Source organism: Urocitellus parryii, chromosome Y, assembly GCF_045843805.1.
Source record: "Urocitellus parryii isolate mUroPar1 chromosome Y, mUroPar1.hap1, whole genome shotgun sequence".
Taxonomy (NCBI): Eukaryota; Metazoa; Chordata; class Mammalia; order Rodentia; family Sciuridae; genus Urocitellus; species Urocitellus parryii.
Window position 1 is genome coordinate 2,909,071 of NC_135548.1, and position 27,512 is coordinate 2,936,582.

General features: G+C 51.8%; 1 protein-coding gene across 5 annotated transcripts in view; it reads left to right on the forward strand.

The window, feature by feature from the left end:
• The window catches only part of LOC144251038 (F-box-like/WD repeat-containing protein TBL1X), a 169,951-nt gene that overhangs the window by 119,810 nt on the left and 22,629 nt on the right, over positions 1 to 27,512 (forward strand). For all 5 annotated transcript variants that reach the window (XM_077794163.1, XM_077794164.1, XM_077794165.1 and 2 more), the window contains 4 exons: positions 414 to 502; positions 7,634 to 7,741; positions 23,536 to 23,681; positions 25,809 to 26,103. In XM_077794163.1, coding sequence (XP_077650289.1) covers positions 7,684 to 7,741; positions 23,536 to 23,681; positions 25,809 to 26,103 — 499 coding nt within the window. In that variant the 5' untranslated portion in view covers positions 414 to 502; positions 7,634 to 7,683. The remainder of the gene's footprint in view (positions 1 to 413; positions 503 to 7,633; positions 7,742 to 23,535; positions 23,682 to 25,808; positions 26,104 to 27,512) is intronic.

The following is a 27,512-nucleotide window of genomic DNA, read 5'->3' on the forward strand; positions in this document are numbered from 1 at the left end:
GAAATTTCTTAGGGACAAAGGGGAAATGGCCCATTTGTTTGTAGCAACTGAAAAATAAGAGTTGTGCTTAGTTTATCGTTTGCACTGAGGTATTGTCCGAAAACGAAGATGTTTTGATGGACAGTCATTTGCCAAAAAATAACCAGCAGTAGCAGTATCTGAGCTGAAAGTGGTTTTATCTAATTGGAGGCTCTTTTCTGCCATCATGTTTACATGCCTCACTGGCTATTGTAATTTCTCTTTTGGGTTGTTTTCCTTTTTGCTTTGCATCCAGCACACCTGTCATCGGAGCTCGGGATTAAGACACCTTTGGACACCATGAAGGACGAACCTGAAGGCCTGGGGGTGGGGTGAGAAGCCAGCACACCCCCAGAGATCTTTAAGTCTGCTTCTCCAATCTTGTTTCTCCCCAGGCTCGTGCCTGCAGACGGTCTGCGGAGTCTACGATCGGATGCCGGGCAGCCCACTGGCCCAAAGGCCTCCACATGACGTCACCGTAACGGTAAGCATGTGCCCTCCCTCCATGCTAGTCCTGCTGCCCGAGGTCCGTTTGAGAAGCATTTCACCAAAGCTGAACCCCTGTTTTAAAGTAATCTTCCCCTCCCCAAAAAAGAACTTGCAGATATTCCTCTGGGCAGAAATTGAAGGTAGTAAGAACATCATCAAAGGCTTATAACTATGTGGTCAACTCTGCATGAGGAATTAGCCTTGTGCTGCCTTCCAAGAATTTTGGATCCTGGACTGGCTATCGTAAACTTTCCCGAGTCTTGCCATGAGAGGGAGACGCCATCGAAAATCAATCTCTCTTGTCAACATTATGAATTATAATTAAGCTGAAGCATTAATTATAATTGGGCACTTGAGTATAGATTTTACTTGGCTCGTGTACCTTAATTCTATGCTTTATTAGTTTCTTAACATGATTTGTGTCTATCTGCAAATTGACTTGCTGGTTAACCTTGAAACTTATTAGAAAATCATGTAGGTCGCTATGTATAAATCTGCTGACATGCCAGGCTTTCCAAGGTAGCAGAGAAAACAGTTACCTGTGTGCAGGTGTCGAGTTGAAGGCCACACACACAATCAAAATTGACACCCAGAGAAGTTCTGTGAAGTTGTTAGGTTGACACCTGTGAGTACCAGGGAGAGGTGCTGTTTTGATGGGGTATTAATGTGGTGCTTAGGAAACATAAGTGTCAATTCAATAAATTAAGTAGGCGTTGATCAGATTCCTACTGTAAGACGTTTGTAAGTGACTTGGAATTTCTTCTTCTCTCCCATAGTGGGCAACTTGTAGATGGCCCTCTGAGATCATCCTCAGAAATGGGACTGTGTTGTTCCATTTAGTGGGAACTATAGTAGCTGTAGGTCTTCCATGAGGCTGGGAATAATCTGCAAATAACACATTAGGAAGCGAGGGCTTCTGACTGCACCGTTCCAACGCGCGCCTGCCTGCCTGTCATCTGTAGCATGCTTTGGTGATAGTGTCTTCCTGGATGTCAGTTTTAAAGTGCTTGGTATGCTCATGAGGAAGGTCCACATTTCAGAGTGTCACTGTTGACGTTGTCAGTCGAGATGGATTTCAAACCAGGACAAGACAAGATAATTGCTCTGATGTAGAGGTGGGAAAATGCAGGAAAGACGAAGAGCGGGTATCAGTTTTATGAGTTCTTAGGGTGGTGGTTGGTGTTACTCTAAGGAAATACCTGAGACGGGTTGCTTAGAGGGAAAAAGGGTTTCTATGGCTTGCAGTTTTAGAGGGTGAATGTCTAGGCAGTGCAGGGCCAACCCTAGCAAGGGCTCCCTGAGCTCTGCGACCTCATGACATCACTCTGGTGAAAGTTCACGCACGAGGGATCGTACGGCAAGACAGGACACAGAAGGAGCTGATCTTGTCACCTTCCACTACGCCTCTGCAGGCCAGATGACATGGGTAGATGACCCCACTTACGATGCTAACACTGGAAAGACTTTCTATGGCCCCGATGAATCCTATATATTTAGGTGGAAAATCAGTGTTTATAGAGGTTTCGTAACCAGCCCATGTGTGTGCCTGAAATCCAAGGGTCTGGTGCACATCATGTGGAGTCTCTCTCTCTCTCTCTCCCTCCCTCCCTCTCTCTCCCTCCCTCCCTCCCTCCCTCCCTCCCTCCCTCCCTCCCTCCCTCCCTCTCTCTCTCTCTCTCTCTCTCTCCCTCTCTCCCTCCCTCCCTCTCTCTCTCTCTCTCTCTCTCTCTCTCCCTCTCTCCCTCTCTCCCTCCCTCCCTCTCTCTCTCTCTCTCTCTCTCTCTCTCTCCCTCCCTCCCTCCCTCCCTCTCTCCCTCCCTCTCTCTCTCCCTCCCTCCCTCCGAACTGATTTCTGGCTAGAAAATCATTGTAATGATCTGGACATTGGGAATATTACCGCAAACACCCAAGTCATTAGAAAAACAGGACAAAGTACTCCTGTGTGGTAGCAGTAGCTCTCAGTGTTTCCTGAGCAGACCTGCTTGAGAGGCATTCACTTGGAATCCTGAATACAAGAACTTGCATCCAACTGTGGAGAGGTGAATGTTAGAGGGAACATACCCTGTTGGCCATGTCCGTCACCTGGCTCCAGAAACGAGCTTTCTAACAGGTTTGCCTTTACTAGAGGGAGCGCTTTGAAGAAGGTGTGCTTCTGGGCCGGCTTCCAAGCTCTTTTCTATCCCTTAAACATCTGCGAATTGCACAGGGGTTTGCATGAAGTCTCAGCCAGCCATTCATCAACCCACAAGGGCAGCCAGGCCTAGAGAAGACCCTTTCTGAATGCCTCTTTGGGAGGTGTTGTTATCCACCAAAGAGCAGAGTTCTTTTCCCAGCAGAAGACTGGTTGGGGGCTTTCCCAACCCTGTAGTTTCATGTTGCACCGAGTCTCACGCAAAGATACCGACAGGCTTCAATTATTTATTCACTACAAATGAAAACAATTTAGGTTCATAGTAGAAAATACAGACGGCGCGAGTGCACACACACAGATTAAGTCCAACACAGTTCCACCCCTAGAGATAACTGTCAGCACGTTTTGAAGCGTGTATGTGTGTGCAAAACTTAGCCCTGTGCATGGTCCACTCAGAGCCGTTATTTTGCTGACTTGTAAAATGGCAATAATAGGAGGAACGGCCACATTTATGTCAGAGCTGTGGCAGGTCCTAGAAAGCATTGAGCACTTCACGCTTCATACTTAGCAAGCACAGAGTACATGTGTCAGGTTGCTTTTTAAAATCATTTTAATGGCTACGTGGTATTTCCCATGTTTTTACCACCGTTTATTTAACCACGTCGTCTTTGGGTAAAGAGCTTCATCACATAGGAGGAAAAGATGGTCATAGAAGAGAGCTGGTGCCTGTGCAGGGCTTGAGAGGAAGCGGTACATCTGGATTCACAGGAATACAGGAAGGAGACGCGTGTGACTTGAGGCGTCTCCACAAATGCCACTGGCCTGCGCTCGGTTTTCTTTTTGCTGTTGAAGCAGCACAGAGAGAGTGTTGTGGCTTCAACTGCAAGTAGAAGGGGTTCTTCCTCCCCCCCTTTTTGCGTCATCACCGTTCCAAAGCCCTCAAATCAACATAACTGAAGGTGTCTCTCATCCGAAACTGGGTCAGGCAGGAAGATAAACATGAGGTGCTCCTGGCCTTGGCCCTGCTCTGGGGCGAGGCGGATCTGTGAGCGGTGCTAACGCTCCCTTTCGGTTTGGACGCCGGGAGGGGTTGGAAAAGATCCACCTGAGTTCTCAGAAGGGCAGGGCTGGAAGCCTTTCGGGAAACTGCTTCAGAGTTAGAGAGGCTTGGGTTTCCGGCTGCACACTCTAGAAGGATGCCCCGGGCGCAGGCCTCTTTGAGGGAATGTGTAGGCGCGGCCTGGCCTGGCTGACTGTCCTTGGTTAACTGGTAGGGCTGAGGGGACCTGTGGGGACGCCTCATGTTCTGCCCTGGTCCAACGCGAAGGCCCCTTCAGGTGGCTCTGGGACACTTTTCAGAGGTGGCTAAATAAGCCTACTAGCTGACCTGGGCTGGGCGTTTACCGCGCGGTGGGCCCTGCTCTGGGCCTTCACATCAAGGCCTGCATCCTCATGCCCTGCTACCAGGGAGGAAGCTGGCCGCCTCACAGCCTGCAATCCCAGGCTGAAGGTGCAGGGGCTGCAGTTAGGAATCGGGCTGTCTGCTCCTGGTCACAGGCCCCCGAGTCAAGTCCCACATCCCTGGCACTTCTGTGGCTACCAGGACATTGTCTGCCTGCCCTCTGGCCAATACCCTGACAGAGCCAGTGCGTTCAGAACGGGTAGGAGCCCTCGGCCGGATGAACCTCTAATTAGTCCGTACTGCAACTGGCACGGGCATCTCTGGCCTCATGCCACTTGTCCACAGAGAATCATCCTTGACGGAGAAGATGGAGGTGGTCTCCTCTCTGCAAACATGCTTGATCCTTCACCCCGAGTGCCATCACAGAGGCCGGTCCTCTTGCCCCAAGACAAGGGGGCATAAGGCGTGTCATTAAGGGTGAGATCAGCCAGGTGTGGTGGCATACACCTATAATCTCAGCAACTGAGGACGTTGAGGCAGGACGATCTCAAGTTTGAGGTCAGCCCGGGCAACTTAGGACTGGCTGAGCAGCTCAGTGATAAAACACTTGCCTAGCATGTGTGAGGCTCCAGGTTCAATGCTTGGGACCACTACCACCACCAAAAAAGGCTATTTTCATAAAACACCCTTGTATGCGGGCGTGCGCACGTGCACACACCAAAAAAAAAAAAAATAACTCCCGAACTTTTTCTGTCTAGCCTTGCTTCTTGCGAATTCAGAGGTCTTGTCCCCATCAGTCAAGAATTTAGCTCTTCTATGGACTTTGCTTTCTTGGAAGACTGCCACTTCTTCAGGATACCTTCGGGGACACGTGGGGAACTTTACATGACTTGTACAGGCACCTTGTTAAGCTTAATGAGCTGTATGTCACAGACAAAATCTTTTTTTTATACTGGGGATTGAATGCAGGGACACTCGACCACTGATCCCCATCCCCAGCCCTATTTTGTATTTCGTATTAGAGACAGGGTCTCACTGAGTTGCTTAGCGCCTCACTGTTGCTGAGGCTGGCTTTGAACTTGCAATCCTCCCGCCTCAGCCTCCCAAGCCACTGGGATTAGAGGCGTGTGACACTGAGCCTGGCCAAAGACAGAATCTTGGAATTTGTCGTGTTTTTGTTGAGTGTTGCCAATTACCATGGCTTCACTATAGTAGGTGCCCAGTAATTTTTCTATCTCCTTGGATCTCTTTTTTTTTTAGTCACAGAAAAAGTGGGGCAGAATTTTTTTTTTCCTCTGTCATCCAGCGTGAGTAATTAGGAGACTCCACAGGTGCTCATGTGGTAGGAAGAGCTGGTTCCCAAAGTCGTCTCACTCTCTGCAAAAGTGCTTTTTGTCAGGGGACACAAGACGGGCCCAGGAGCATGTCCTGTGGCCTCGGCCTGCGGTCTCCTCCCTCAGGTTAAACCATGGGTTGCTCAGGGCTGTTCTGTGTTCCTGGCCCTAAGGGTAGAAATTAAAAGGCAGACTTAGGGGAGGTAGAATAGTCGTCCCCAGAGACCAGTGGGTCGCTGGCACCTGGGAATGCAGGGAGGCATGCGGAGTTAGTCCACGGATGCAGTTTCTCTCTGCTGCGAGATCCTGGCTGTGCCTCGGTCTCCTCCTCGTTGGTAGCTTGCAGAAAAGTGAGACCAGGCGCTCTCCAAGGCTGTTCCTCCCAACGGCTCTGGCCCTTGCAGGCAGGTGGCATCTGCCCTCCCCTGCATGGTGCCGGTTTCTCTTTCCCGACTCAGTCACCTTCCAGGGACTCTGGGTTTGACTGCAGTTGGACTGGTAGGCCCGCTGACCTGGTTCTGCCCTGTCCAGAAGTTCTCGGGCAGGGAGAGGCTGAAACCACAGAATTCTACTTCTGTCTCCATCGCTGCCTGTTAAGGGTCTGAAACCACAGAAGCTCCAGTTGTGGAACAAGGAATTGCCAAACTTCAGTTCATGCTGGGAGTCAGTAATTTCGGTTTCTTTTATTGTTTATTTGGGGGGAAGGGTCAGAAATTCTGTAGAGGTTCAACTTGTAAAAAAAAAAAAAAAAAAAAAAAAAAAAAAAAAATTTGCTTTTGTCCGCCTAATGACTCACGTGATGTTGCAGAGGGGGTGCAGAGATCAGCTGACAGTCGCACACGATTACTTTCTATATTTTAATAATAGTCTTCAAATGAAATTTGAAAAATTCCTCGTTTACCATCTCTGATGAATGCGTGGCACCCCAGGGGCTGATGGAGACGTCTGTGATACATTTGCGTCGGGATGTGTAGTGGCAAGCTGTTTCTCGCGTTCATCCTTGAGGCCCTACTAAGCCTGAGAGACGCCTGCCTGTTGTCTCCTCATTAGGAGTTGATGATACACCAACCAGAGGGCTGCACCTGGGCAGGATGTAAAAATCCTGAAGGATCAGGTTTGCCTCTGCACCGATTCCTCCTCAGCAGTGTGATGCTCTTGCCGAAGTCTGTACAGAGCTCCCATGTTCTGTTTTTGATGTTTAATTTCTTCCCCTTAAATAATATTTCACTTCTTCATCGGGGTGTGTACTCTGATTTCACAGCTTCTCTTTGAGTGTCTTTACTTGGCTTCCTAAGGCGATGTCTTCGGGGTAAACTCCGCAGACGTCAAGCAGAGATTGGGATGCATTTGTGCTTTGACTGACAGTTTTCTTTACGCCCTGTACACAAGTACAGAAATGTCACCAAATGAAATCAAAGGGAATAAGCACTTTTTATCTATTTTGCAATTGATACATAAAAACAAACCATATTAATGGGGTATCATGAATTTTTTTTTGGGGGGGTGGAGTACCAAAGATTGAACTAAGGGGCACTCGACCACTGAGCCACATCCCCAACCCTATTCTGTATTTTGAGACAGGGTTTCACTGGGTTGCTTAGGGTCTCGCTTTGCTGAGGCTGGCTTTGAACTCGGGATCCTCCTGCCTCAGCCTCCTGAGTCACTGGGAGTACAGGCGTGCACCACCATGCCTAGCCCATGGAATGTTTTGATATATGTGTTTATTGCATAATGTTTAAAGCAGGTTTAACTTGTGTCTCCTCAAATGTTTATCATTGTTTATGGCGAAACCTTTCAACAGGCTTTCTTGCAGCTTTTTGAAACACACACTGCATTATTATCTGCAGTCCCGCTGCTGTGCGTGAGCACCTCAGAACTTGTCAGTGTAAATTACACCCATTAATCAGCCCTTCCCACCCTGCTGTCCTGGCCTCTGGTCATTACGGCTGTACAATCGACTTTTAGATGCGCCTATCGGTGAGACCTGTTGGTTCTTGACTCCCTGTGCCTCCCGGGTTATTTTCATTCAACCTGATGGTCTTCAGTTCAATCCATGTTGAAGCAAATGGCAGGGTTCCATTGTTAATGGCTGAATAGTATTTTATTTCCTCTTTTTTTCTTTGTCCATTCACCAGTGGAAGGACATTTGGGTCGTTGTGGGTGGTGTTTTCAGTCCTCTCCAAAAGAATGCAGACGTGGAACAGGGGCAGCATCCTGAGAGTTCTGACTGATGGCTTATCGCTTCATTTCTCCCCGCAGAGGGTGGCTCCCGCTTTGTGAAGACCTCATCGCCGCGAGGTGAGGCTAAGATGAGCATTACCAGTGACGAGGTGAACTTTCTGGTGTATCGGTACCTCCAGGAATCAGGTAAGGGGTTTGCTTCTCTGTCGGGAGGAAATTTGCCTTCAATGTGCCGCGGGTGGATCGCTGGCCATTGGTGGAAGGGTAACAAGGAGGGCTAACGGTGCCCTTTGTGAGAGAGAGTGGGGAGGAGAGAAGGTCTTGGGGCTATCTCATTCCCAGGCTGGAAGGCGATGCTATCCCCATAACGTTTCTGTTCAGGTGAAATGAGACCCAAGCGAACCTCGAACTTGTGATCAACATGGAGAGGGTCAGGAGCAGTTTGTGCTCCTGGTCTCCACTGTGGTGGGAGCATTGGCCCACTGGGGTGTTGACTTGAACCTTGTAGATTTGACACCAGAGATTTATGGAGCCAAAGAGGAAGAGCCCAGGGTCCTTCAGGGATGGGATGCACCTCCAAAGACCTAGCTTCCTCCCACTGGGGCCCCCCCTTCTTCAACACCCCACCACCTTACCTAGTATGGGGCCTCTGGAGACATCTTAGATCTAAACCATAGCATGATCCTCTGCTTAACCATGTGGTCCCCTCCCCTCAAATGCACCTTAGTTGAAAAGGCACTTCATACCTGTAGCCTAAGTTACGGAACATCATGGCTTAGCCTAGCCAATCTGAATGCTATAACCTGTTTGCTTACATTATATGGTGGTCGCATCCACTCATCAAAAGTAGAAAACATGCTGATCCGAAACCGCATGGGCTGTACGTGGCCTGCAAGCCCCCAGCTCGGAGCGCTGCATGCTGTAGACATTGCATGTCGACCTACCGATCCTGGGGCTGCCCGGAGGTGCCGCATCTGAGAATCAGAAGTGCAGCAAGAACTCGAGATCCCAGGGCAAAATCTGAAACAGTTTCTACTGAATGTGTAAGGCGCGTGTGCTGTTGTCAAAGTCCAAAGAGAAGTCGGACCATTGTCAGCCCGGAACTGTCTGTGCTAGGTTTGAGGAGGAACCAGCTGATCGGCACCTGGACCCAGGCTGAAAGGGAAAATAGGCAGGCATCGATGCAAAGAACATGGCTCAAACCCTGAGCAAATCACATAGCATCAGTTTCCCCTAGAAAAGAGGTTCTCCCAGGCAAAAGGGATACTTGGTGGGACATGGAGCATGTTTTAAATGAAATCCCTCTCATCCAAGCTTGGGACTTTTTACTTGGAATCCCAGCTAGCACTGTCCATGGGGATACATGTTCTTGGTACGTATTTGAGCGTTTGGCTGGGCTGTTGCCAGAGCATGGAGGACAGGTGTTCTCCTGTCACAGAACTCGGAGACCCCCTGAGCTGCCTGCAGGGGAGCAACCCCACGCACCGGGTCCTGCTTCCCTCGTGGTACTTGAAATAGCTCTGTGTGAGGCCATATTGATGGTAGGGACAGGGAGAGTGTGTCAACAAGCTGTTTGTGAATGTCAGGCAGGAGAGAGAATCTGTTACCTGGGGACAGCAGCTGTGCTGGTGGTTGGCCCCACGTCCGGGGCGTAAGTGCTTCGCGCCGTCTTTCCGTAAACAGAGATCTCCCTCCCCCCGGCAGGAAGGCTGGCCTCCTCGTGTGGTATTTGTTGACACTTCTCCTGTTTGTTTTTATCAAGCTTCTGTGACCAGGCAGCTAGGGAACCGAGACTGGGACAGAGCAGGGTGTCCAGAATCTCCCAAGCGTCACTTCTGTATGTCTGTTGAATTCTTTTCCTAATGATTCACCAACATCCAAGTGACTTTCAAGTAGGTGTGGCCCGTGTTTAAGGAGAGATGGCTTGGATGGAATCCTTGTGTGTATTCTGGAATTTTTTTAAATGCACCACAAGGAGGAAGGGGGGAGAGGAAATGGCTGGTGTTTAAGTATACATGATTGGCTTGGTTTTCTCTTTACCTCAATTCTAAGGTTTATTTAAGCCCATAGTTAATGATCCTCCACCAACTTGAAGAGCACCTTCTCCCCCACCTTTGAGGAGAAAATCATTTCCTTGATCCGCTCCCCCTCAGACACCCGAGCGCTCAGACACCCGAGCGCACGCTCGCCTTCCATACCACCAAACCCGTGAAAAAATCGGTCTCGCCTCCCAGTAGCTGGTCCTCAGAGCCACTGAACTTGGTCAGGTCCTGCTCATCTGCAGGATGAACCAGGGGCCATTTCTGTCCACCCCCCTTCTCCTCCATCTTCTCTTTCCTTCCCATTCCCCAAATATCCACGGTGTCATTCGGGATGATTTAGGCTGCAAGGAAGAGAGGATTCCATGTCATGGAGCACACACTTCCCAGCAAGGAAGCGGGATTATTGAAGGCTGCTTGCTTTCCAGAGGGCCTTGCCTCTCCAGAGCGCTCAGTCCATGTTCTTGGTTTGCAACACCTCCCCGCAGCACACTCCCAGCAGTCTGAAAGGGGAACAAGCTTAAGGAGCAAGACCTTGAGATGAAATAGGAGCAGCATTTGAATGAGCAGCTCCAGCAGCAGAGGCTGCGCTTGGTTTTGCTCCAGTCACGGCACTCGGGCTTGCTGGGTGCGGGTCTCGCTGCCTCTGGGCGCTGTTTGTGACGCCCACGGTGGCACTGTGTCTCGGCCGGAAGCGCTCTCGACCGTCCTGGGAAGAGAGAAGCCAGGGAGCAAGGCTTGTGAGTGTGTGTGTCTGTCCGTGTGCCTGGGCTGGTGTCAATCCTGGGGAAATCACAATTTTTCTTCTCTGGCTTGTTTCTGAAAGTGGAAGTCCTTTTCCAGCTTGGTTACGGAGGGACATTTTAGCAAGGGAGACCCTGTGGACATCGGAAGTGTTTCCTCCAGGGCTTCCTCCCAGCATCCAAATCCTCAAGGAAATGTGTTCTCCTGACCCGTGTTCCTAACACAAGGCAACTTGCACCAACACCAACGGTGATCGGAGCTGCGTGGGCCCAGCCGCAGAGGGGCTCATTGAGCTGGTTGAGGGCCCCGGGGAAGACAGACCTGACCCCTCCTTGGTGGTGGTAATGGCTTCCTCCCTTTTTAATTCCTGAACAGTTAAGCCATGATTGACATGTACCTAGTGTACCTTTTTTTTTTGGAGTGTAGGTCTGTAGATTTTTGCAAAACGTAGACGGGTCACATGACCAACCAAGACAGAGATTCTGTGGCTCTTCCCAAATTTTCTCAGGTTCCTGAGTCATCCACGCCAGCCCCTGGCAGCCACCATTGATTTCTGTCCATCAGGTTTTGCTTCTGTAGCAATTCTGCGGACATGGAGTCACAAGGTACATAGTCATAGTCGGCTTCCTTCAGTGCAGGGCCCTTGAGGCTTGTTCGTGCGGTTGCATGCATCAGCCGTGTGTGGATTCTTTATGGCTAAGTAATATTCCCTTTTGAAGGCTGTATGGCAGTCTGCTTGTCCATCCCCTGTTGAGGAACATTGAGTTCTTTCTAGGTTTCGGTGATTGCCAAGTGAAGCTACTAGAAACATTTGCATGTAAGGTTTTTGTGGGGACAGAGGTTTTTGTTTACCTTGAGGAAGTGCCTAGGAGTGGGATTGCTGGGTCCTGTGGTAGGTGTAGGTTTAGCCTTATCGGAAGCCACTGGGTGGTTTTTTCATCTCGGGCAGAAGCAAGATGCTTTCTAAACACGGAGGTTTATAGAAGGGACTGGAGAGGTGCCCTGAAAAGTAGGTAAAAGGACTTTTATCCAGCACACATATTTGTAGGATATTGATGATGTCTGGTGCTTCCTCTTTGGATTCTGAATCGGGGTCGTAGCTGCCACAGCAGCGACCAGTTGAACTCTCCGCATGAAAGAAAAACTGGCCAGGCGTGATGGCGCCCTCCTGTCATCCCAGCTGCTCAGGAGGCTGAGGCGGGAGGACTGTAAGCTTGAGGCCAGCCTCTGCAACCTAGTGAGACCCTGCCTCAAAATAAAAAGGGCCGGGGGTGTGGCTTAGTGTAGAGGGCTTGCCTAGCGTGTGCAAGGCCTGGGTTGGCTGCAGCCGGCCCAGCTGTTGGGATCAGCCAGGACATCAGGCTGGATTCCAGCGCACCACGAGGAACACCCAGGAATAAACCCCGCGAAGGTTCTGGTAACAACGCCAGTGAAAAGACACCAGTGAGAAATGGAGTCTCACTGAGGCTCTGCCCAGTGCAGAGACGTTGCCCACTCACACGCCCCCAACAGCTGTCATTTAAACATTTTGGATCCCGAGTTTGCCACCATGATCATGGAGTTCATTTCTTAGATATCTTATAGCAAGAACGTTAATGTGCAGATTGTTTGAGTTTGGAACACTTGCCTAGAAAGGAAGAGAAAGGGTTCACCTCAATGCCACAGGAGCATTAAGGGTTTAACAGGAACTCTTTTCAGTGCGTGGTATGCACAGGTGGTGTTTGTAAGCTCGATCTGTGTCTGACATTATGAGTATCTTAAACAGAACAGAAAATGATATTACTTGTAATCGCACTCACCACCAAGGTTGCCACGACCTTTGGTGGGCGATAGATTAACCCAACTGGCACATCCACACCGTGGAGTACTATTCAGCCATGAAAAGGGATGAGCTATATTGACACAGGCAGAAAGATGGATGAGTCTTCCTGGGACTGGTGTCAGGAGATCCCACTGTGCACAGTTCCATTTACACAACATTCCTCACGTGTCTCGGGATGGTGCAGATGCCACATTGGTGTCTGCTGGGGGTCAGGTTTGAGGATAGGTGGGGTAGGGGGCTGTTCTTCTATGTTCTTTTCAGTGACTCTCAAAATGTTCTTGTGTGGCCCTTATGGCCAGCTCCTGGTTTGCATGGAGCCTGACAGAAGTGGGCAGGTTTGTAGGATCTTGTCCCAGGGGTGAGGGCACCAGCTGAAGCACTTACAAGAGGTTTTCAGCCTCAACACTAGTGAGTTTGTGGCGGATTGTTCTCTGTCCTGGGGGACTGTTCTCTTCTTTGTAGACTGTGGAGCCACATCCCGGGCCTTGGCCTGCTGGGTACCAACAGCAGGCTTTTCCCCTCCACTGTGATGACCGAAAACACCTGGTTTTTGTTGAAGGAGGATGGATGGAATTCTCATTTCTTGGTCTTCTCCTGGGCCTCCCTGCACTGCCCTCAGAAGCATCACTCAGATACTGACTTCCCCGTGAGAACCGCAGTGCCTGTCTTGATTAATTTTCCAGAGCGTTCTTCCCCTTGAGGAGGGGGAGGGTCTGCCAACAGCCTTCCCTGGCAGGTAACAAAGTAATTGCAAGTTGCAGACTTTCAATCTGAATTTTTTTCCTGGTGAGTGGGTGAGGAAACCAAGAAGAGAGTGTTTCTCGTAATATTGGCTAATAATGGCGTTTCCAGAAGTGATGAAGCGGCTTTGCCCACCGTAATCCTAGGAGCTGACAGATTACCCCACAGGGCCCGGGGTTTCCTAGGCTGTGAATGTCTCCCACGGTGGCAGGTTCCCATGGATCTGGGAAGTCATTTTAATGGCTCGGCTCTCCTCCTCCAAACACAAGCACAGGGCTTATTGTTCAGCGAAGCTCTAAAAATATTGTTGGACTGCAGCGGCTCATTTCCATGGCAAATGTGTGTCCCTGTCTCATTAAAGGTTCCTTAGGACACTGGGAAGGTCAGGCCTTAGAGTCCTGGTGGCCTTAGCTGTAGACATCAGTAATAAAGGGAAACATTCATTTCATCAAATAATGAGTAAGACCCCAAGAGAGGGGCCACGGAGCTGCAGGGCGAAGGTAGCCTGCACGGTGTGGAAAGCAACCCGCTCCCGTGTCTTCTGGTGGCCTCCCGTGGGCGCAGGCAGTGCCTTGCGGTGGGGTCTTGGGAGAGCAAATGTGCAAGAAAGCATCGCCCTGCTAGCTGGTGGCCTCAATCATTCACACACCCCCAGCAGCAGCCGTCTCGTGTCCCTTGGCAGAATACCATCTTGGCCAGATCGCCGAGCCCAGGTCCAGAACTTGCGTGGAACCTGTACTGGGTGCCAGTGTCTCAGGGGTAAAGCTGCTGGCATCGTTGCGAGTCACGTACAAACTCCTTTCCCTCAACCAGTCTTTTGGTTGGGTTATAACCACCTCCGGGAGCAGAATGCAGAGTCGGTGCCTCGTACCTTCCAGATGTTCGTCAGCCCCCGGCTGCCTGGTTCCAGTGTGCTGCTGGTCTTTTCCAAGTTGACCGTTCTAATTGGTTTCTGTCTTTGCTCCCTCCTCGTCTATCTTAATGAATTCTTTCACCTGTGTCAGGAGAGAGAGCTTTGTTTGCACCAAGCTCGTAAAACGAATATTCTTTTTCCCAAGTAAAAGTAGCTCAATGTTGTGGATTGAGACTTGTCATTCATTGCTGGGCTGGGTATTTGATCAGAGGGTGGGAAACAACTAGAATGAAGGCCAGTTGAGTGTGTTATGAATCACGGTTGATTTAGCACATAACCAGTTGTTTCCCATAGTCATGAACACAGCCCTGGTACAGACGCGTGGAAGACTTGAAGAGTCCCTCCTGCGTTAGAAGTTGGGGTGAGCTGGGAGAGTCTCACTGGCTCAGGTTTCCTGTTTGCGATGAAAGGACGCTGGCCAAGCACTGCCTTCTTCAAAGTTCACGGTTACCTTGAAGACCGGCCTGCTCTGAAATGCTAATGTGACCTTCAGACTGTCCCTCACTGATACATATTTTATTTCCTACCAAATTCCCTATGTTCCTCTTTGCAGACCAGATAGCAAACACATCACCTGCACTTGGTCCCCTTTCCCTGAAGCCTCTGCACGTCCCTTTGCTGCTGCCTTTGTGGCCATTCTTATCAACGTCGGTCCCCTAAGTGCCGTCTGTGTCTGTGGTCAGCGAGCTGCTCTGGGGGCCCTTCTCCAACCTTCCTTCCGAGGCTGGCGTTGGAAGGAAGGTGGGCACCCAGCGTGCAGCCCGGGCACCCAGCATGCAGCCTACAGCGCTGCTTACTATAGAAAATCCAAGGGTGCTCGGGCCTTTCTCTTCCATGGTGTCTGCCCCACTGCCTGTCCCCAGCTCCCTCATCCCCCTCCTCCACCACCACCTCTGTCAGTGTTGCCTCTGTCCCTGTTGTCCCAGTCACACACACTTACGGAGCACTTGCTGTATACAGCCAGGCATGATGCTCAGTACCTGACAGAAGAAGCCATTTATTCCCGCCAGCCCCAAGAAAGAAGACGCAGCGCTGAGTCATCCACCACGGAGGGCCAAGGTCCTGAGGTCTGAGTGCCCAGAGGTCATAAAGCTAGGATGCAGAACAGGCCATGTGGATCTGCAGATCCACATTTGTGTATAGTTATGTGTGGATAGTGCACAGCACAGTGTTTTTGGAGCATGTATGCAGTGCAGAACGGCTGTTTGGAGCTAATTAACCATGCATTGCTTCACATACTTAGCATTTTTTGGTCACGTGAAGAGCAATTTTCAAAACACAGTTCATTGTTCTTCACCGTCGCAACCGTGCTATCCCCTGGGTCTCTTGAAGTTATTTCTCTTGTCGAATTGGAACTTTGCTTGCTTTGACCTGCGTCTCCCCTGCCCTCACCCCAGCCCCTGGCACCTGCTGTCCTGCTGTTGGGGTTTCACATAGGAGCTATTGCCGTCTTCCTCCGCCTGGCTGGTTGCAGGTAACAGCATTCCTCTCTGTCTTGGTGGTGCAGAAACAGCCCCTGAAATCATGGAAGCACATGGCAAGGGCTGTGTCCCAATAAAACTATTGACAAAAACGGGCCACGGCCAGATGTGGTCCTGTGGACTGTCATTGAGCCACTTCTGCCTGAGACTCACCCTCCCGCGAGCCAATGGGTGTGCGCTCACGTTCTCGATTTCCTCCTGCTCGGAAAGCCTCTATCCTCCCGGCTATCTAAATGTACGTCTCCCAGCCTGTCTGCTCTTCACTGATCATCTGAACTTTTGCCGTGTTTGCATATTTTATTACTATTCTCTGATATTTTTCCTTAATTTGAACCCCTCCTCTAAAGCATCCTGGTAGATACTGGTACATGAGTTCCATCTGTCGGTATAGCACACGTGAAGTAAAATTTTAAGCATTTGTCCCTGTGCTACTTAAAATCACTTTGAGTACCCCCAGGGAGTCTGAGGTTCTGGGGTTTCCCCCTTGGTACTAGTCATGGTACCTGGGACCGAGTGCCTGCCATGCAGTCTGCCTGCCACTGAGCTGCAGTCTCAGCCCTTTTTATTTTTATTTTGACAGTTTCCAAGGTAGGCCTCAAACTTGAAATCCTCCTGCCTCAGCCTCCCTGGTAGCTGGGATACAGGTGTGTCCCATGTGCCCAGCTGAGAGTTGTTGGTGTTCGGGGATATAGCACTAATCACAATTTCCAGTTCTGCAAATGTCTCTTGGTAAGTCGTTAAGTGGAGGCGCTGCGCTCCCTGCTAGGATGAAGACAGAGCTAGAAATCTTATTTCTTCTCCCTGCCCAGGGAGGATCACAGATATTTAAAGAGTTGACTGTCACAGAGGCAGATAAGTGTGATATTAAACGTGTGCAACAGCTGGATGCAGAGGCGCCTGCCTGTCATCCCCACAGCTCAGGAGACTGAGGCAGGAGGATGGCAACTTAGTGAGACCTAAGCAATTTAGCAAGACCCCCCTCTCAAAACAGAAAGGGCTAGGGGTGTAGCTCAGTGGTAAAGCACCCCTGAGTTCACTAAGTCCTAGAAAGAAGAGGAGGAGGACGGGGAAAGAGGTTAAGAGAAGGGAAAGGAAAGAAAATGTGACAGATTGGAGAAGACTCTGGAAAATCAGACTGGCAGCAGAGATGATCACCATCCAAAACCTTGGAACCTCTCCTCAGAAGGCTTTAGTTTGGTTTTGAAAACTAAACTCGGAGATGGAGCGAGTCCCGTGTCTTCTCCGTGGTGGCTCCCAAGACCCATCGGCCACAGATGAAAACGTTCATATTGTGTCCAATTTATGAAAACGACCCACCAGAAATCCAGTGTTCTGCGACCACGAGGATTGTACCTACGCATCCATCCACACGGACAAGAGACCCCTGAAGCTCCCCAGCGTGAGAACGGGGATTGTGCTGATGGTATGATAATGTCAGTTAGTTCTTCCACCTTGGGGTAACTTTCTGTTGAATTTCTGTCGAGGCTTCTAACCGTGCTGTTCATTATAAACTGGCCGAGTCTCGCGTTCCCTAACTGAAGCCGGGGAGTGAGGTCCACTGCCTATGACCCTCGACAGGAAGGCACCTCGGGGTCCACCCACCCACCAGGGCCCCCACAGGCGTCTTGCCCCAAGGCCATCGTGGCTGGGGAGACGGAGGAGGCGACCTTTAGTTGATAACCCGAGCGGGGCTCGTGTTTCCCGGGTTGAGAGGATATTGAAATGATGTTGGCCACATGGTGTGCAGTCCTCTGAGCCCACGCCGTACTTAACCGCCAGCCTTGGGGTCTGGCCAGATGTTATAAGCGAAACCCGACTTTAACGAGATCCTTCTGGCATTTTCTTGGGGCCGCCAGCCAAGGCAGTTCCATTTTCTGCTAAATTCCATGTGACGGTGGGCAGGTCATCCAGAACCCATCTGCAGCCCCGAAGAACGTTTCTCCCTGCTTCTGTTCTCGGAGAATCGGGATGGGAGTCGCATTGGGTTTTGTAGGTTTTTTTTTTTTTTAAAACATTTATGTCGTGGTGGTAAAGGTGATGTGGGCATGTTCTGTGATTTCCACGACAAAATCAAAAAGAATTCTCGGCACATTTGTGTGCCTTTCACCACAGATAAAACAAGTGTACATGGGTTCAGAAGTACTTGTGGGGCCGAAAATGTGATTCTCTGGGGAAACTCATCCATCACTGTTGAAAGAGAAGTGAACCGGGTGCAAGCGAGCCCCAGAGAGCAGGAGGCGACACCCAGCGCTTACTCTTTCTGTGGACTGTTGCTAAGTCGGGGGGAGAGTGCTCCGGGATGGGTCTGCACTGGTCCTGCGTGGCCGCCCTTGGCCTCTCTCCCTTCTTGATTTCATCAGCACCCTCCTTCCACCACCACCTTGTCTCACCTCTGGCAGGGGAGCCGGTGGCTTTCAGGCAGCTGCAGTTCTACAGGAGAAACCTTGACCTTGACCTTGGAGAGCACAGTGCTGGGAATAGGGATGTTTTTGTGGAAACAAAAGGACCGTCCCCCACTTGGGTTTCCTGATGGTGCCTTTGTCCTCCTCCATTCCCTTCGACACCCTGGGTTGGACCAGGGTCAGCCAGTGCCTGTTGGGTATCTGTGAATCCCAGGGCCAGACCAGAGTTGCTCACCTGTCTCAGGAGGTGGCTCTTTGTGTTTTAGTCACTGCCTTAAACAACAGTCCCTCGGGTTTCATCGGGATGTACACGTGATTTTTCTTGGTGCAGAATTTTAGCACTGAAGGGGACCTTGTAGGACATGGAATTCCAGGTCCCCTCGGAGATCTCTTACCTGCCCTGTGACTTGGTTTCCTCACCTGCAGTGTGGGTTTGTTCATTTGTAGGTCTTTGCCAAGGCTCTCTGATTAATTTTAGAAAGCCCTTGGTGTCATTGGCTTCATTGTTGTGGTTATCATTAAACAACATGAACAGTTTGTGACCGAGATCCCTCTTCACAGTTTTGAAACTACCCTCTTTATATGACAGTTATCTTTGGTTTCAGAATTCACTCTTCTTTCTGTTGTGCCAAAATCTGTAATTCTTGTCCTTCTCCTTTAAAGTCCTCTGTTTGGAAATGGTGAAGACGTGGTTTGATTCTTTCTTACCACCGTTCATGGACACCAGGCACTCTGGTTTCTCCCGGCTGTCCCTCGAGTTCAGCAACACCTTGAGCACCAGCAGCTGCAGCTGGAGGTGGGGGTACTGTGTGCCCCAGACAGTGAACGGGCTCCCTGCCCTCAGATGCTCCTGAGTGGGTGGAACACCCCACGTGACCGTGCAAACAGAAGGCCAGGGAGTCGTGTTGATGGAGCTCGGACAAGACGGCGACCACTCCTGTTGAAGGGCAAGAGAGGCTGCCACCAGGAAGGGACACTAGGCGGGGGGGAAGAGGGATCTGAAAACGGGGTTTCTTAACCTTGGCACTATTCAAACTGGGGGCCAGATCCTTCTTGGTCATGGGGTGGGGGCTGCTGTGTGCACGGTAGGATGGCCAGCAGCTTCCCTTGAGCTTTGCTGAAGAGTTGCGACAGACACGAGGAAGGTTCAAATCGGCCACAGGCAATTTCGCAACTCATGAACAAGGCTTTGTTCCAATAAAGCTTTATTTAAAAACACAAGCAGTGGGCCAGACTCCCTATGGGCCTCAGTTTGCCAACCTTTCACCCGGACTGTTGAGAAATAAACCTCCTGTGCCCATTGGTTTTGAGTCTGAGTATTCCAAGTAGGTAAATCTGCTAACTGCTTCATGAGAACTCTGCTCTTAATGCCGCACATGGGTGCCCTCGGCGTTGGTTAGAGCCAGAGATGCAAAGCCCACCCCCGCAGCTGCCTGAGTGTTAAGCCTCTGCTCTGCTGAATAAGCTCTATTTCCAAGGGCCAGCATTGCTTGGGCGTAATGGTGCACTGTGTTGACTCCAGCAGCTTGGGAAGCCATTTGTGGACGTGGCTGTGTTGTAGCAGTGTGGCAATCACAAGAAACAAAACGAGCTCTTGGTGTATTTTAAGTCGACTCTTCTAGCCCAGGTAGGTGAGACGGATTCACATAACAGTTTCTTCTCTTGTGAGGCTGGAGGACCTTCTGTTCCAGACAGACAGGACTTGGCCATTCTTTTTAAAATGTGGTCCTTGTTTTAGTCCTTTCTTGGATCATCTCAGTTGTACCTCGGTTTTCTGCCTGGCGATATTTTTTGCTCACCCAGCTGTTCTCTGGCAGGACTGTGAGTTACATCTGGTGTCTCTGGGGAATGGCCACAGAGGTGGTGGCTTGGTGTTCCCTGGCAGCAGTCCAGAATCGAGCAGGAATGGCGGTTGAGTAGAGCTGCCGGTAGTGAGGGCATCAAAACCAGCTCACTGGTTCTCTACCAGGGTGGGGTCGATTGGACACGTCTAGAGACATGTTTGATTGGCAGACTGGGAGGAGGATGCTACTGGCATCTAGAGGGGAGAGCTCAAGGGTAGTGCTGCTGAGCACCCTTCAGTGCACAGAACACAGCCAAGAATGAAGGCCAAGGTGTCGGGAACCCCCGAGTGGGCTCACTGGGACACTCTTGTAAGTAAGTGGCGGGCCTGCTGGCTTCAGGCTGGCCTAGAGCTTGGCACCAGGGTCACCAACCCCTGGCCCTCACACGACCTTCCATCACGACGCTGCCAAGCCCTCCTTCTCCTCCCTTGTGACCTGCCACCATGGCCCACGCTGGGGTGCTGTCTGTCACTTGCATTCTGATCTTGGACTCGCTACGTATGACTCACTGGACAGCAGAGCTGTGTCGAACACCGAGGGAGAGCTAACGGGTGCGGATGGAGAGGTCTCCGTTCGGGCACACTGAACGTGTTCATGAGCCTTGGAGTCCGTCTGGGGGAGGGTGGGGTGCTGGCGCTGGTGGAGGACAGGCTCGCCCTGGAAGAGACGCATCTGGAGGTGCCATGTCTTCCAAGATGGCCTCACCCAGCCCCTTGGCACCCGCTCAATAGCAGTTAATGCTGGTTTCTGGTGCAGGCAGCAGATCATGCTGGTCTGTGGTGGCTCAGTGTTGTCTTGTGACCCCACCCCTACAAGCTGAGTGACGTGGGTTTGTCCCTCCAGTGTTCGTTCCATGGCTTGTGGATCCGATCCTTGAAACGCTCTGGGGAACTGGATCTCTACACAGGTAAGTAGAGCAGAGAGTGGCTGCAGGAGGCCCCCTGGATTCCTGTAGGTTTTTGCAGCAGGGTCAGCGTGAGAGCCAGCCCTGTCGGGGGCCAGTGTGTGCCCAGTCCTTCCCTGGGCCTTTTTGTGAAACCAGGAGGAGGAGAAATGGCCTGTGACCTGCAGTGCTCAGTCCCGTCAGTCAGTCAAGACACAGAAGGGAAGACAGCCAGGGCGATGGCTCCTGTGACCACGAGAATCATGAAGTCTTAGGAGAGCAGCCACCTCCAAGAATCCACCGTGGCCCACCTGAACATGCAGCAGGGCGTCAAGCCGAGAATCCACCATGGCCCACTCCCTCTGTCCATTGGAGTTTTTGTAGTCTCTACCTCTCCAGAAACGTGAATGACCAAAACTTGGGATAATACAGTCACTGGTTATGCCAGGCCTGGGGTGGGGAGGTCACAGGAAATGAAGGTGGAGAAAAGGGACTTTTGTTATGTCCTCCAATGTACTAGTCTGTTTTGCTATAATGAAATACCTGAGGGAGGTTACTTTATAAAGAAAAAAGCAATTTACTTATTTAGCAGTGCTGGGGGATGGAACCCAGGGCCTTATGCAGGCTGGGTCAGTGCTTGGCCTCTGAGCCTGAGAGTTTCGTTTTAACTGTGGTGTGGAGGTCCAAGGTCGAGGGGCTCCTTCTGCCAATGGCCTTGCTGGTGCGGAGCATCACATGGCAGGAGACGTGGACCTATGGCGGGAGCATAGGGAGGAGGGGCCCACTCACCTCGCCACAGGAGACAGGCAGCACACCCTTGTCTTTGGATTCTTTCTCCTCTTGTAAACCACCGGGATTCAGTCTTGCAGGCTCCACTCCTGGCCTCATCTAGTTCTTACTGCCTCCTAGAGGCCCAGCCTCTATCTAAACAGAGCAGGAGGGAGGGATTCTGAACAGCAACCTAATGAGGTAGTGGTGGTGTTGTAAAGAGAGATGCAAGACTCTGTGCAACTGACTTTAAAATGAATAGCAACCACCATATGACTATTAGATAAATGTAAGCTCCGGGTTCTGTGTGTAACCAGGCGATGTGGGTTGAGGCGAGAGGGGGAGAGAGGGAAGGAGAACACACAGCAGTCTCCGTGGTGGAGGAACACTCCCCCCTAGTGGGCAGATGGGTTATTGCAACGGCAGCCTAGGTGTGGAGGGGGAGAGGCAGAGGGGCCCAGGCTGGTGGGGCCCAGGGACCAAGGCTGACTGCAAGAGGCCAGGGCCGAGCAAGGCTGAGAGGCCCTCGTCCGGCATGGGGAGGTCTGTGGCCTGCAGGCCAGTGATGCCGTCATAGTGAGCAGAACTTCCTAACAGGGGAATTAGGAGTGCTCGCTTCTAACCACAGAGGCCACTTTACAAAGAAAGCAGGAGTGAGCACACCTGCCACAGGCATCTGTCTAGTAGAGTGACACCCCTCTGTCCCCAAGAAAGAGCTGTGGAAGGCTCCTGACCCTCAGTCCCCCAGGCTCACATGCCCTTCCCTACAGAGCCTTGTGTTTCCTAACATCGACTTTCAAGTACCATCATGCAATCCAAAGCTTATCTGAGAACGTCTGGAATTTTTCAGGCGTTTTGCTTATTGGCAGCTGGCGTTTGGAGACGAGGAGAGGAAATCGGGAAAGGGCTGGTGTCGCTCGGCGGTAGAGCACGTGCCTGGCATGTTTGAGGTGCTGGGGAATGAGACGGATCAGACCGTTAAGTACATGGACGGATCCCAGGTTATGCAGAATTGTAATGCGCCAATAAAACAAAAATAGAAAAGGGAGAATCCCCAGCTTCCGGAGAACCGCTGGATGCCATACCCGCTGGCCTGAGCGCCTCTTTCCTGGGGAGTTTGGTGTGTGGTTCCCTGTCCCCGCCTGCCTGTGAGCGTTCTGAGCCAGGCCCCGGCTGCCCTCTTCTTGGGCCGAGGGACGGCTCCTCATGTGCACTGCAGCTGGGGCACAGACCGGCACTGAGCTACGGCAAAGAGCAATTCAAACCAGGAGTCGGTGGAAGCCTGAGGTTGAATTTCTGCAACGGAGACATCCAGCCAGGGCACTCGGGCAAACCGTTCTGCCTCTTAATATAGTCGGTGGCAACTTACAGCTGTTTCAGCTTAGGGTTCTTCAGCTTCACAGTGGTGCAAAGGCAATAGGAATTCAGTGGAAACCTTACTGCAGATTTTGAATTTGGGTCTTTCCCCAGGCAAGCTATAGAAGGGCACACATCCTCTCTCTAGATAGCAGCCGCAGAGCTGTAGCTCCCTGTCACCCACGTGGTCACGAGATGAAAGCCCATTCCGTACAGTATGCTATATTGTCAGCATTTCTTGGATACTGTGTTTCGTGTCTTTAGATCCCATAATGTACAAGATGCCCATCAGTGTTAGCTTCCCATTACTGTGACAAAATGCCTGAGATAATTGGCTTATAAGGAGGAGAGGTTTGCTTTGACTCATGGATTCAGACTTTTGGTCCATGGTTGCTTGGCCCTGGTGCCTCTGGACCTATGGTGGGAGCCTAGGGAGGAAGGAACCACTCACCTCACCGCAGCCAGGAGACAGACAGGAGAGGGCTGGGGTCCCAATTTCCCCTCCAAGGCCTCACCCCCAGCAAGCCAACTTCCTCCCAGTAGGCCCTACCTGTTCAAGGTTCCACTACCACCTGTTGGCACCCTGGGCAGGGATGAAGCCTTCAACGCAGGGGCCTTGGAGGACACCCAGCCTAAACTGCAGCACCATCTGTGCAGGTCCGGGAGAGACTTCAGCGCTGGGTTGTAGAGCAGGCTTTGTCTTAACGGTTCTGCCCAGCCGCCAGGTGATGAAGGTTCTGAACGCCCTTACGGTTGGCCAGGCGAAGCTCGGGTGCCGGCGGGTCCGGGCTGCTCTGTGCATTTCCAGCTTCCCAGGGGTTAATCGGGGCGTCACCCCACGTTAGTCAAGGCACGTCTGTGGGCTGGGAAGGCTGTACTGCTGAGGGCATTTCCCACCTCGCACCCACCCACACGGGGTGACCTTGGCCTCATGTTCCTCCCTCCCACTCCTCTCACCTCCACCCGCTTGGCTTCCTCCTCCGGCAGGTTTTTCCCACTCGGCCTTCACGTTCGGGATCGAGAGCCACATCAGCCAGTCCAACATCAACGGGACACTGGTGCCGCCGGCTGCCCTCATCTCCATCCTGCAGAAGGGACTGCAGTATGTGGAGGCCGAGATCAGCATCAACGAGGTAGGCACACCCCGGGGCCTGCCCCACCGCTGGCCCGCGGAGCCCTGCATCTAGATGTGCATGAGCAGGGTGCAGGACGGAGTCCGGGCTTCCCTGGGCCGTCTCAGGGTGGGCTAAGGCAGCCCTCGCTGCCCGTCTTAGGGGGATCTGTGTTTTCCATGTAAATATGCAGAATTGCAGGCATGACCGGAAGGAGCGTCAGGAGGAGAGGGGGTGTCGGGATTATTTCTATGATCATACTCGGAGGCTGAGGATGGAGCAGTGAACTGAGTCCTACCAATTTGCTTGTGTCCCCTGGTGCCTTGCAGATTGAGATAGTTGGTGCCAGTTTTAGAGCACGTTGGAGGACTGGTCATTCAGGTTCTAAGGGGCTTCCTCGCCCGCCTCTGTACTCGAGATTCTCTAGAGAATCTCTTGGCTTCCTGACATCTGTGGAAACCTCTGGCCATCTTCACCTGGATCCCACCCTTACTGAACTCTACCCTTCTCAGAGATCTGGCCACAGCCTACCCTGCTCTGTCCCGCCCAGCACACCCAGCCTTCCAGGGCTCCCTCCCTCCCGTATTCTGACACTAGTCTGACCCTTATGCCTTTCTTATTCAGAGCATTTTATTCAACTTTATTTCAAAAATAATGTATCTTCTTTTCTGTCTCATGAATTCTGGTGTCGGCCATTTTCCGCCAGCCTGTGTCTTGGAAACCTCCCAGTCTGCCTGTCTCTTGCTCCTCCTTCCTTGGTAGTGTCCCCCTCCTTTCCTTAACATTGAATGCGTGGGAGTGGTCTGCCTGACTCTTTCGGGCCCCACCTGGTCACCTGGTCTGTGTCTATAGAACCAGCCATCCTGGGGAGATGAGCACGTGACCCCTGGTCCCCCCACGAGCTCTCAGATCGGGGGATGTACCATCTGATTTTCCTCTGCCTGCCCATTTCTGTGGCTCTCAAGGCTAAAATCCCTCCGTGATGTCTCAGCCACCCAACGCCAGGGTGTCTAGAGGTCGATGAGAGATCTCACTTGGCAGAAGTTTCCAGTCACTTAAGAAAATGCGACATTGTGCTTTAGAATGTAGATGAGGAGCTTTTTTTCATGGCTGCGGGCAGTGATCATCTAGCACCTTGGCCAGCCGTTTGGGGAGGGACTGCATGAAGGAGGAAGGTCACCTGGGAGCATCAGGACCGCTCAGCCTCGGCCATTGCTTCCACGGCTACAGTCCAGGGGGCAGGGGGCCGGGGAGGCGGTGTATATCGTTTCCTGTAGTTTCTGTGGTTTCAAATAGTGCGTCGTCATCAGAAATCCGGTGGGCTGATAGGCCTCAATTCCTCCTCATTTCTGAGGTCACTCAAGTTCAGCACTCGGCAGACACAGCGTGGAGGCATGTTGCATTTCATGCAACTCAAATATCCGAACGAACTTCCTCCCCTATTTTGAAGTGTGTTTAGAAATTTCTCATGGTTGATACAAACCAGAGAATCAAACGGCGATCGAAAAAAAATGTGACTCAGAACCAAGCTATTTTTGTGGTGGGTTATATCATGGCTTCAGCGTGGCCGTCCTTTGAACCCAGAAAGTCATCCCAAATAGCCCCAAGTGCTACTTTTATTAAATCAAGTGGACAAATGCACCGGTAATCGAATGCTGAATGGCCGTAGTCATTTCTAAATTGTGCTTAATGCTACCAAAGAGTTCCCCCTCCCACGTAAGTGGCTGGTTATTCACAGAGACTTTCCAGCAGCCCTGAGCACGGGGGTGGATTCCCAGCCTCAAGATTCTGCGCTGGGGGCCGGGGTCTCTTGGGAAAACCCCCTGTGTGCTCTAGAGGACGTGGGGCTGCATTCCTGCTGGCACCCACCTGAGGGCACCCACCTCTCCACCCCACCCCCTCCCTTCACCCGGTGGCTCCAGACGTGGAGAAAGGTAACCCAGGATGCAAAATGTCACGGGATGCAGTGGTTCTGGGCCGGTGTCCTTAATGCCCAGATGTGGCTCGCTGCTTAGGGATGTCAGTGCTGCCACTCAGCTGGGTCTCCAGGACCCTGCACAGAGTCCCTGCAGCCTGCGCCCCTGGGTGCCCGCTGCACCCGGGACCCTGCGTCCTCCTGCGCGGGAGCTGACCAGCTTGCTTCCGCAGGATGGCACGGTGTTCGACGGCCGCCCCATAGAGTCCCTGTCCCTGATCGACGCCGTGATGCCGGACGTGGTGCAGACGCGGCAGCAGGCGTTCCGGGAGAAGCTCGCGCAGCAGCAGCAGGCCAACGCCGCCGCTGCCGCCGCTGCAGCCGCTGCAGCCACCGCCACGGCCACGGCCACAGCCACCGCCACCACCACCGCAGCCACCCCAGCCCCCGCAGCCGTTTCCCAGCAAAACCCACCAAAGAACGGAGAGGCCACCGTGAACGGGGAGGAGAACGGCGCTCACGCCATAAGTAAGTGTGGGTTGGCGGGCTCCCGGCAACTGGGGCCCCGTGCACCAGGACCCCCTCCCAGGGCTTTGCAAACAGCCGGCCTTGGGAGGTCGGCCTGCGCCTTTCTCATCCAAATTCATCTTGGTGGTAGGGGATCTTGCTCTTCTGAGAACCCAAGCCTATCCAGGCCACGTCCAGTATGAGTCCCTTCCAACAAAAGCAAAGGTGCTGGTTCCCAGAGGCCTTGGGTCCAGCTCGAGCCTGGCACTGTGCAGGCTTTAGGCCAAACAGTGGGATGAGAGTTCAGCTCACTGTGACTTCTGGGGCACCCCGCCCAGGCGTGGGGAGTCATCTTATTAGGTCTGCCCCTTGAGGTTAGTCCGTGTTAGGCCATGGCTCAGGAATGTTGAGCAGATAAACCAGAGATCCTTATGGACTCCAGAGGCTCTGCTTGGGCGTCCGAGTTCACATGCATGTGCCTGTTTGTGTGTATATGTGCATATGTGGTGTGGCTGAGTGTGTGCCTGTGTATGTATGTAGGGTGTGTGTGTGTGCTTCCGTAGTTAGAAACTGGCTTCCTTCATGCAGCTGGAGGGTGGAGAATGTGACACTGGCATCTGACCCCATAGTCCCATCGCAGCAGAGAGCTGCCTAATGGCCTCTGAGGCTTCAACCCATGGCCATGCCCTGTGGCTATTTACCATCCACAGGTTACAGTCAGGTGGCACAAAGGCCATCGCCCAACACAAGATAAAGACCCCCAGTCGCATCCCACAGGATCACTGTTCATAAGGCCCAAAATTGCGGAGACGAATGAGAAAATATCTGGCTTGTACAGAAGAGTCACGGTCACTGCAGTGGGGTAGGACCCTCAAGTTTTCAGGAGCAGGAACCATAGATGTAGTTGTTTTTGTCATCTTATGTCACCGAAAAGCATTTATAGTTAGTAAACTTTGAGAAATCATTGTCTGCCAAGGAAGAAATTTTGCCAGTATTTAAACTGCACCCATTTCTTTTAAATCTTTAGAAACTATAAAGTGGTATCCATGTCATTCCCAAGCCTGGAAGGCATGGGTATGTCTTTTCTGTCCCCCGAGTCCCATGCCCTCCCTGGCATCCACAGCCAGCTCTTGTCTCGCAGTAAGGCAGCCTCTCCACTCTACCACTGCAGTGGACACTGTGGGCCGATCTGAAGTTAGACTTAACCCTGACCCACACAATTCTCTGTCCTGCAGTTTGAGAGAGAAACGGCCACTTTCTGGTATGGTTCTCTTGCGGGGCTCTGTTACTATAATGAAATACCTGTGGTGAGCAGCTCATAAAGTGGAAGGGTTTATTTTGGCTCACAGTGCTGGTGATTCCAGTTCAAGATCGGGCAGCTCCGTTGCTTTAGGCCTCTGGCCAGGGCAGGAGCATGTGGCAAAGCAAAC